Source organism: Dasypus novemcinctus, chromosome 4 (assembly GCF_030445035.2).
Source record: "Dasypus novemcinctus isolate mDasNov1 chromosome 4, mDasNov1.1.hap2, whole genome shotgun sequence".
Lineage (NCBI taxonomy): Eukaryota > Metazoa > Chordata > Mammalia > Cingulata > Dasypodidae > Dasypus > Dasypus novemcinctus.
In genome coordinates, this window is record NC_080676.1 from 39052242 (window position 1) to 39063205 (window position 10964).

Sequence of the window (10964 nt, forward strand, 5' to 3'; positions counted from 1 at the left end):
TCAGATTCCCTTAAATCCTAGCTTAACTGGCAGGATATAATTACTTTCAGCTTTTTCCTGTCAGAGCAAGGAAGCACTGCTCCTTGGCCCAGCTATGAAATCTGCCTACAGGCATTTTGGGAATTTCATGAAGATAATCAAATGTGAGGATATCATGAATTCTGTGGATTTAATTATTTCAATACTCCTTAGGTATGATTTTAGGACCTGCAGAATTGCTTCCTGAATTTCCCAGGTTTCTTGAGATTAAGTTAATACAAGAGCATTGTGCTTAGATTCCATTCACCCCCAAGCCAGTTTTTTTTAAAAGATTTATTTACTTTCATTTTATTTCTCTTCCCTTCCCCACCTCTCCTCCCCCCAATCGTCTGCTTTCTGTGTCCATTCACTGTGTGTTCTTCTGTGTCCACTTATATTCTTGTCAGCAGCACCAGGAATCTGTGCCTCTTTTTGTTGCATCATCTTGTTGTGTCAGCTCTCCGTGTGTGCAGCGCCATTCCTGGGCAGGTTGCACTTTTTTTCACGCTGGGCAGTTCTCCTTACAGGGTGCACTCCTTGCGCATGTTGCTCCTCTACACAGGGGACACCCCTGTTTGACACGGCACAACTTGTGCACATTAGCACTGCGTGTGGGCCAGCTCATTACACGGGTCAGGAGGTCCTGGATTTGAACTCTGGACCTCCCATTTGGTATGCAGACGCTCTATCCGTTGAGCCAAATCCTCTTCCCCCCAAGTCAGTTTTATTTGAGAACCCTCACTGGACAGTCCCTGAGGGCTTTCTGCTAGGATTTTTACTACTTCTTTCTCACCCTGAAACTTTTTCAGCCTTTCCTACTCTAAGCATAAATACCTCATGTTTTACACAGAGTTTAGATTTCATTTTTAGCTATAGTTGAATATAACGATTTATCAGGGCTTGGGCAAATGACAGTATGGCTCTGGGTCTCCAACTTGGCCAGAAACAATGCTCCAGGAGAACATAAAGAAGGAGTTGCTGACAGAGGCAGTTCAGGACCCAGCCCAATGAGTGCTGGAACATAGGACAACCATGATTCCAGTCCAAACAGCCAGTAGGGAAACCAGGATCAAAGACAGAATGTCCTGACATGCAGAGGTCAACAATGGCTAATTTAAGAAAGGAAATACTCAGACACCAGAACCAGTGGGGGCTTTCTCAAAATTCCATTTCCCTTGGACCATAATTTCTGCTTTTTACCATTCTTATTAAATCAGCAAACCATAGTTACTCTTCTTCAAACACAGGTGATTTACAAAGTTTCCAATAAAATGTAAAATATGGTTGGCATCAAAATAATATGAAAATCCAGAGACCATGTCATTTCTCTAGTCTAAACACTACCCATGCTAAAGGATAACATTTGAGTAATAGCCATTTTACAATTCTATGGATAATATAAGTTTCACATATCTCTACTCCCAGCAGGATGTTATATGTGATTTTTTGACACTATCACTTGAAAGAAAATGAAATTCATAAGTTTTTTTCTGGACCTTCTAACAAGATACCTTCTTTGCTCCAAATAAGATGATCAAGGGAGCCATTCAAATATTTTGCATATTAATAAAATGAAATAGGAGTTGGAAGGATCCTGCTTTTTTATTCTTCTATGTGAATTTATGCCTTTGCAACTCTTGTTGCAACTGCTTCCTACCATAAGTGAAAGGAATACAGAAGCATAGCAATGTCATTGGAAATTCACTTTCTTTTAGAAAAAGCATGAATTAGAATCAAGGAAATGTTAATGTCCATATAGTTCAACATCTACTAATTGAATATAAGTGGTAGCTAATGTTATTTAATAATGATCAATTACTCTGTGCTACTCATGTCTCAGAGTACTTTCCAGATAATACCTCATTTAATCCTTACAACAACACAATGAGGTAGGTACTATTTCATTAGAAAAAAGGAAACCGAGGCTTAGAGTATTCAACTGATTTGCTCAAAATCACATCACAAGTGGCAAAGCTGAGATACAAATCCAGGAAGTCTAAGGCCTGGTTCTCAAACATTAATTGATTCTGGCTCATTTATACCACTGTATAGTGAATGGAAGCATTACTTGCTTTATTCCTAAATGTTATGACTAAGCTTTATGTGGTATTTGCTATTTCATTCAGAAATAGATGTGAAACATTCACTACACAATTCACTAATCCACCTTGCTGCTATTCAAGTAAGCGTTGCTACTGCTATTTAAGGAGATGGACTTTACCTAAGAGGTGACAAGTCTTCAGCCCCAAATAAGCAATCTTTGTAAAAAGTCAATATAAGAGATAAAGGGATCCAGTACCAGAATGTTGACATTTCCAAGAACATGCATTGGGTGATTAGCCAACAGACCACTGCTTGTAGCCCTCTGGGCTGCAGGATGGCTGCCAAGGACCTGCTTTCCTTTCAGAGCCTGTGGGCCTAACACTCATGACAGACTGACTGGACTTCACTGGAATCATGTAGCACAGCATTCTCCTCTAGGTGTCCATGCTATAGTTGGAAATAGTGTTGACTCAAGAGACTAATTTGAATACTGGTTGCCTCTTCGCCATTGGATTGTGCATTTCTGTTTCTGCTGCATCTGCTAAAAATGGGTGGACTTTGTCTTCCTGAAAGGATACCAGCAAAGCCCAAATTCATTTTTTTTTAAAACTGTCATTAGATTCTCTGTATTCATGCAGGCTTTGAATTGCAATCTCTTTTCCCTTTTGGCCCATCAGTGCCTGCTTTTCCAACTGGTAATTTCAAAATAAGTGGTCTGGTTTTTGAAATGTTTAAAGTAAAAAAGAAAACAAAAATCTTGAGTTGAATTGTCCAGTTTTGCTTGAGTTCACTCAAGACTAACCTGCAGTTTTAAAATAAGTCACCCTCCCCACCCCCAACCTTCTGCAGCAGTTTCACTCTCTAACTTTATGATGTTGACTCTTTTGATAGAACCTAGCATTTAAATTCTGTTGTGTTCTTAGCATCAGGACAAAACTGCCACACTCCTGTTCATTCCAGAGTCAAAGCTGTCATAATCTACTGTTATGTTTTTCTGAATGTCCTCAAGCTGTCAAAATGTTTGCTATGGCTATCAAAATATGCCAAACTCATTTGGGACATTGGGAATGAGTGGTGTGGAAATTTGTGAGACAAATGGGGTAGGATGAATAACAAATATATGAAGATTAAAATGAGAAAAGTATTTGACAGAGCATGGTTTTGCTATTATAAAAATGACTGATGTTATTGGGATATTAATTTATCAATACAAGAAGATTCTAACTTGTTCTACAAAATATGATATAGCAGTTTTTTCAGTGACTAGCAACTCTTTTTAGGATAGCTACAGATTAAATTTTGTGCCAATTACAGGTCAGAAAGGTTTTTAATTTCACGTGGCATTCCAAATATTGTATGTCCTTTAAAATTAATACTGATATTCCCAAGCACCCCCGGAAGACCTTTCTGAAGCCCTGAGATCATATTTTAGCAAACATAATGAAGCACAAAGGATGAAGTCTCGTGTCCCGCTAAACCCCACAGCACTGAAGAACACTTCTTCCTCTCCCCACATTAAACGAAAAATCATTTTGATGTATGCTGTTCCTCATGCACAGGTGCAGCATTCAAAGATGATTAACTAAGAGAGAAGGGCAGAATTTGTTTATAGCAAAATTCCTAAGGCCTTATTTTCTAAGTAGAATTTAAATGAAAACATCTAATTTTGTTTTTATTGGCATTGCCCCAATATTTACAAAAAGAATGGGAGACTGGTCCCCCACATAGGATCTTGGGACAATGAAGTGTGACTATGCAGTCTGAGGTGGTGCTGTGCCACTGAGCATGAGGGAGAGGGAATTTTCACAAACTGAATGTATCTGTCTGAATTTCCAGACTCTACTTTCCCACTACAAGCAAGGAGATTACAACGGGGGCCACTTTAGAGGCCTTGCTTACCCCACTCACAAACACGATCTTTGGTTTCCCAAAACTATGCTGCTCTCCAAGAAAATTGTTGTTCAAGAATACATTTTCCTTCGCTGACAGTAATAATATTCGAGTGCAACATTTTAAAGCTAAATAATACAATTTGGTCCAAAGAACTGAGGAATCAACTTTCCAAGCACATGATGTTCAATCGGGCCTGACCAATGCTTTTCAATTCTCTGCGCAGGCCGTTCAGCTCTACAAAAATGCTTATAAGAAAAGGCCCTCTCTGTTTCATCCTAGCCTCCTTCATAAACAACATCTCCCAATCAGTCAGATCAAGGCTTACCTCAAAGGCACTCTGGATTTTCACAAAGTCGCCCACAGTCAGGCGCTCTTCCAGTTGTCCAGTGCCTTGGTCTTGGCCCGCACTTGTACCTTCTGTTCTCTCAGGGCTTCCTAAGCCCGGCTGTGACCCCGCGTTGAATTCAAGGGCAGCATTCTGGTAATTCATGGTTGCTTCACCTTTTTCCAGCTGTCTTCAACTGTTTTTCCTTCAACAGGTGCTTTTGGAAAGAAATCCACTTTAATAAAAGAATTCCAAAATGAATGTGCAACCATTTCAAGGCGTATAATTAGGAGGCAAAATGTTCGAGCTGAGAGGGAGGAAATGAAAGCCCTCGCCCCACTTTAATTCCGCAGTTTATTTTCAAAATCCACAATCTAATAGTTTAAAGACTATACCCCCACCCAAATACTCTGTTTAAGCTAGCTTGATAAAAAATGTGTAGAGCTTCCCCGTTGCTTTAGTTTATAGTTGTTTATAGTAGCCACACTGAAGGCAGTTACAAATCCTCATTTTAAATGCATTAGAAAAGCAACTTCTCAAAATCTCTTTGGCTTACCTTGCTTCCATTAACATATCGTGGTGTTAAACTCCATTTTCCTTTTTGGAAATGTTAAACGAGGCAACTACAAGGTTTCCCTCCTAATAAAGTCCTCTCCTCAGAAGGCACCTTCCCAGAAGCATGGAGCTGTTTGTTTCATTTGTTCTGGTGCCTTTGTATGTTTCCTGGCAACCAACCTAAAGCCAACTAAAACTTTCCCTTTCCCTCCTCTCTCTCCAACTAATGACTGAATTAAAAGTCTGAAAATATAATATAAATGTTGTTTTTATTTTTTTAAAAAAAGACAATTTAGCCAATTCATTTTTTATTAAACGTCATCACTGTATTTTTTAAAGACAACTTGTATAAATATATTTTCCATGAAATATGTTGTTTTATGAAACAATATGGTTAGCCAAAGAAAAGACAATATAGCTTTCTAGAATTTTATGCTTTCCATAGAGGAAATGTTTTATTCTTTTTGTATTTTGCTTTAAAAAAAATTTTTTTAATTAGAGAAGTTGTCGGTTTATAGAAAAATCATGCAGAAATCACGAAGTTCCCATATACCTGCCCCCCCCATTAGTAAACCTTTGCATTAGTGTGATAACTTTATTGCAACTTATGAAAGAATATTACAATTGTACCATGAACTATAGTCCATTGTTTTCATTAGGGTCTATATTTTTCACATACACCACTCTATTATTAATTCCTTGCATTAGTAGAGTATCTTTGTTAAAATTCATGAAAGGACATTTTTAAAATTGCACTCTTAACTACAGCCCATTGTTTACAATAAGGTTCACTGTGTTGTACAATCTTTGTTTTTTCTTTTAAATTTGATTCTAGTTATATATATGTACAACCTAAAATTTCCCCTTTTAATGAAATACACATATGTAATTCAATTCAATGTTGTTAACTCTATTCACAATGTTGTTCTACAATTACCACCATCCATTTCCAAGATTTTATAATCAACCTAAATAGAAATTCTGTATAATTTAAGAATTAGCTCCCCATTCCTTACCGCCAACCCAGTTCCTGGTAACCTATAGTATAGATTTTGACTCTATGAGTTTGCTTATTCTAATTCTTTATCATTGAGATCATACAATATTTGTCCTTTTGTTTCTGGCTTACTTCACTCCACATGATGTCTTCAAGTTCATCCATGTTGTCACATGAATCAGAACGTCATTCCTTTTTCATGCTGAAAATTATTCCCTTGATGTATATACCACATTTTGATTATACATTTATCAGTTGATGGACACTTGCGTTGTTTCCATTTTTTAGAAATTGTGAATAATGCCACTAAGAACTTAGGTGTGCAAATATCTGTTCAAGTCTATGTTTTCAATTCTTTTGGGTATATACCTAGTAGTGGGATTGCTGAGTCATATGGTAATTCTTTACTTAGCTTTCTGAGGAACTGCCAAACTGTCTTCCACATTGGCTGCAGTATTTGACATTCCCACCAGTAATGAATGAGTACTCCTATTTCACCACACCGTCTCCAACACTTGTAATTTTGCTTTTATAGTAGTAGCCTTTCTAGTAGGTATAAAATGGTCTTTCATTGTGGTTTTGATTTCCCTTTCCCTAATAGCCATTGTATATCCTCTTTGTAGAAATGTCAATTAAGTCTTTTAGCCACTTTTTTAATTGGCTTCCTTGTCTTTTTATTGTTGAGTTGTAAGAGCTTTTATAGATTTTGGATATATATATAACCCTTCTCAGATAAGTGGTTTCCAAACATTTTCTTCCATTGAGTAGGTTGTCTTTTCACTTTCATGAAAAAGTCCTTTGATAACCAAAAGTTTTTTTAACTTTGATGAGGTCCCATTTATCTATTTTTTCTTTTGTTGCTCATGCTTTGGATGTAAAGTTTAAAAAACCATTGCCTAACTCAAGATTCTCAGGATGTTTTCCTACTTCTTCTTCTAGGATTTTATAGCCCTGGCTCTTATATTTAGGTCTTTGATCCATTCTGAGTTCATTTTTGTTTATGGTGTGAGATAGGGGTATTCCTTCATTTCTTTTGCTTATGGATACCCAGTTCCCCCAGCACCATTTGTTAAAGATACTGTTCTATCCCAATTGAGTGGACTTGACTGCCTTATCAAAATCAACTGGCTATAGATATGGGGGTCTATTTTGGAGCTCTCAATTCACTTCCACTGGTCTATATATCTATTCTTGTTCCAGTACCACTCTTTTTTGACCACTGTAGCTTTGTAGGTTTAAAATTAGGAAGTATGAGTCCTATATCTTTGTTTTTCTTTTTCAAGATGATTTTGGCTATTCAGTGCAACTTATCCTTCCAAATAAACTTGATGACTGGCTTTTCCATTTATGCAAAGTAGGCTATTGGAATTTGATTGGGATTGCATAGAATCTGCAATGCAAAATCATTTTTGGCAGAATTGACATCTTACATCTGACAATACTTAGTCTCCCAGTCCACAAGTATGGAATGTCATTCTATTTGTTTAGATCTTCTTTGATCTATTTTAGCAAACTTTTGTAAGTTTTCTGTGTGCAAGTGCTTTACCTCCTTGGTTAAATTTATTCCTAGATAATTGATTTTTCCCACTACCCTCCTCATTTTGCACTCACTGTCTGCTCTCTGTGTCCATTCACTGTGTATTCTTCTGTGTCTGCTTGTCTTCTCTTTAGGTAGCACTGGGAACCAATCCTGGGACCTTCTGAAGTGGGAGAGAGGTGTTCAATCTCTTGCACCACCTCAGCTCCATGCTCTGCTGTGTCTGTTATTGTCTGTCCTCTGTGTCTCTTTTTCTTGTATCACCTTGCTGCACCAGTGCTCTGCACAGGCCTGCACTCTTGCACAGGCCAGTACTCCACCTGGGTGAGCATTCTGTGTGGGTCAGCTCTCTGTGTGGGCCAGCTTGGTTTCACCAGGAGGCCCCAGGAATCAAACACTGGTTCTCCTTTATGGTAGATGGGAGCCCAATTGCTTGAGCCACATCTGCTTCCTGATAATTGATTCTTTTAGCTGATACTATAAATAGAATTTTTTCTTGATTTCCTCCTCAGATTGCTCCTTAATATATAGAAACACTACTGATTTTTGCATGTTGATCAGAGGCCCCATCACTTTGTTGAATTTGTATATTAGCTCTAATAGGTTTGTTGTAGAATTTTGGAGACTTTCTGTATATATAGGATCATGTCACCCGCAAATAGTGAAAATTTTACTTCTTCCTTTCCAATTTGAATACTTTTTGTTTCTTTTTCTTGCCTAATTGCTTTGGCTAGAACTGCCAGCATAATATTGAATAATACTGGTGTTAGTGGGCATTCTTCACCTGTTTCAGATCTTAGGGGGAAAGCTTTCAGTTGTTCATCATTGAGTATGATATTAGCTGTGGCTTTTTCATATATGCTTTTTATCTTGTTGAGGAAGTCTCCCTCTATTACTAATTTTCTGTGTTTTTATCAAGAAAGAATGCCAAATTTTGTCAAATGCCTTTTTCTGCATCAATTGAGATGATCCTATGTTTTTCTCCTTTGTTCTGTTAATGTGATGTATTATATTAATTGATGTTCTTATGATGAACCACCCTTGCATACTTGGGATAAATCCCACTTTGGTCCATAATTTTCTTTTCTTGTAGTATCTTTATCCAGCCATGATTAGGGTGTGGTTGGCCTCATCAAATGAGTTCAGTAGTTTTCCCTTCTTTTCAAGTTTTTGGAAGTGTTAGAGCAGGATTCGTGTTATTTCTTCTTGGAATGTTTGATACAATTCACCTGTAAAGTCATCTGGTCTTGGGCTTTTCTTTATTGGGAAGTTTTTTATGACTGACTCAATATCTTTACTTTTAATTGCTCTGTTGAGATCTTCTATTTCTTTTAGAGTAGTGTAATGTGTGTGTTTCTAGGACATTGTCCATTTCCTCTAGGTTGTCTAATTAGTTGGCATACAGCTCTTCATTACCCTCTTACAATACTTTTTATTTCTTTGGGGTTGGTAGTAATGCCCTGCCCCCATATCTGATTTTATTTATTTGTGTCTTCTCTCTTTTTTCTTTGTCAGTCTAGCCAAAATTTTGTCAATTTTATAGATTTTTCTAAAAGACAACTTTTAGTTTTGTTAATGCTCTCTATTGCCTTTTAATTCTTTATTATTTCTATTCTAATATTATTTTTGTTCCTTCTTGCTTTGGGTTTAGTTTGCTCTTCTTCTTCTAGTTCCTCTAGGTGTACAGTTAGATCTTTGATTTCTTCTATTTTTGTGTGAGCATTTAGGGCTATAAATTTCCCTCTCAGCACTGCCCTTACTTCTTCCCATAAATTTTGATATGTGTGTTCTCCTTTTCATTCATCTCAAGGTATTTTCTGAATTCCCTTGTAATTTCTTCATTGGCCCATTGATTATTTAAAAGCATGTTATTTAACTACCATATATTTGTGGATTTTCCAGTCTCCACCTGTTATTGATTTCCAGTTTCATTCCATTAGGGTCAGAAAAGATAGATCACATAATTTCAATCTTTTTATATTTATTGTGATTTGTTTTGTGTCTATCCTGGAGAATGATCCATGTGCACCTGAGAAGAATATATATCCTGCTGTTTTGGGGTGCAATGTTCTGTATGTCTGTTAGGTCTAGCTCACTTATCATAATTCTCAAGTTCTCTGTTTCCTTAATGATTTTCTGTCTAGATATTCTGTGTATTCATGAGAGTGAGACATTAAAGACTAAAACTATTATTGTAGAAGTATCTATATCTCACTTCAGTTTTGCTAGTGTTTGTCTCATGTATTTGGGCCTCTATCGTTAGGTGCTTGCCTTTGTATGATTATTATTTCTTCTTGACCCTTTTATTAATATATAGTGTCCTTCTTTGTCTTTTTAACAGCTTTGACATATAGTCTATTTTGTATGATATTAGTATAGCTGCCCCAGCTCTTTTGGTTGCTATTTGCATGTATTATGTCTTTCCATTTTTTCTCCTTCAATCTATTTATGTCTTTGGGTCTAAGGTATCTCTTGTAAACAACATATAGTTGGATCATGCTTTTTTATCCATTCAGCAAAATGGTGACATTTGATGGAGAGGCCTAATCCATTAACAATCCACGTTGCTACTGTAATATTAGTACTTACTTAAGACACATTTTCCTTTTTTGTCTCATATTTTCCTTTACTGCAGCCACCTTCTCTGTATAGTTGATCTTTTTGTGATGTATCTATCTGATCGCTTTCTCATTTCTTTTTCTGTATATCTTTTCAATTATTTGTGGTTAGCCCTACATTCATATTACATAACCTTCATCTATAACCTACTAATCTGAAAAGATATCAATTTAGCTTCAATTGCATACACATTCTCTGTTCACATATCCCTCCCTCCATTTGCCCTTCTTTGTTGTTTTTTCCCCACTTTACCTCTTTATATTTTGTTGTGCATTATTAGGAAATATGCCCTTTTCTTGCCCAATTGTATTCTGACTCTTATAGAAATTAAAGAGTAGAGTTATAGATTGAGAAAACCATACTGTTGGGTTTTGCATTTACCCTTTTAAGTTACTTCTACTGAAGGTCTTTTTATTGATAAATGGTCTCAGTTTCTGTTTATCTGTGAGTAGTTTAAACTCTCCCTCATTTTTGAAACACTGTTTTGCCAGATAAAGAATTTTTGGCTGGCAGTTTTTATCTTTCAGCACTTTTAATATATCATACCCCTGCCTTCTCGCCTCCATGGTTTCTGATGAGAAATCAACACAGTCTTATTGCAGATTTCTTGTATGTGACAAATTGCTTCTCTCTTGCTGCTTTCAGAATTCTCTCTATATCCTTGGCATTTAACATTCTGATTAGTGTGTGTCTCAGAGGGTTTATTATTAGGGTTTGTTCTGTTCAGAGTACATTGTGCTTCTTGGACATTTACATTTATAAGAATTGGGGAATTTTCTAACATTATTTCCTCAGATATTCTTTCTTCCTCCTTTCCCCTTCTTTTCTCCTTCCAAGACACCCATGATCCATGTTTGTATGCTGTATGCTAAACTCAAGTCCCTCAGACACTGCTCAATTTTTTCTATTCCTTTATCTATTTGTTCTTCTGACTGTATGATTGCAATTGTCCTGTCTTCAAGTTCACTGATTCTCAT

General features: G+C 36.6%; 1 protein-coding gene across 9 annotated transcripts in view; it reads right to left on the reverse strand.

Annotated features, from left to right (window-relative positions):
• The window catches only part of WDR49 (WD repeat domain 49), a 146542-nt gene extending 141545 nt beyond the window's left edge, over positions 1 to 4997 (reverse strand). For 7 of the 9 annotated variants that reach the window (XM_071214593.1, XM_058295238.2, XM_058295235.2 and 4 more), the window contains exons 1-2: positions 4836 to 4997; positions 4280 to 4496 (exon numbers count right to left, since the gene is read on the reverse strand). In XM_071214593.1, the coding sequence (XP_071070694.1) occupies positions 4280 to 4444 (165 nt within the window). In that variant the 5' untranslated portion in view covers positions 4445 to 4496; positions 4836 to 4997. The remainder of the gene's footprint in view (positions 1 to 4279; positions 4497 to 4835) is intronic. The other 2 variants (XM_071214596.1, XM_071214595.1) reach the window with 1 other exon arrangement.
• Positions 4998 to 10964: the final 5967 nt, after the last annotated feature.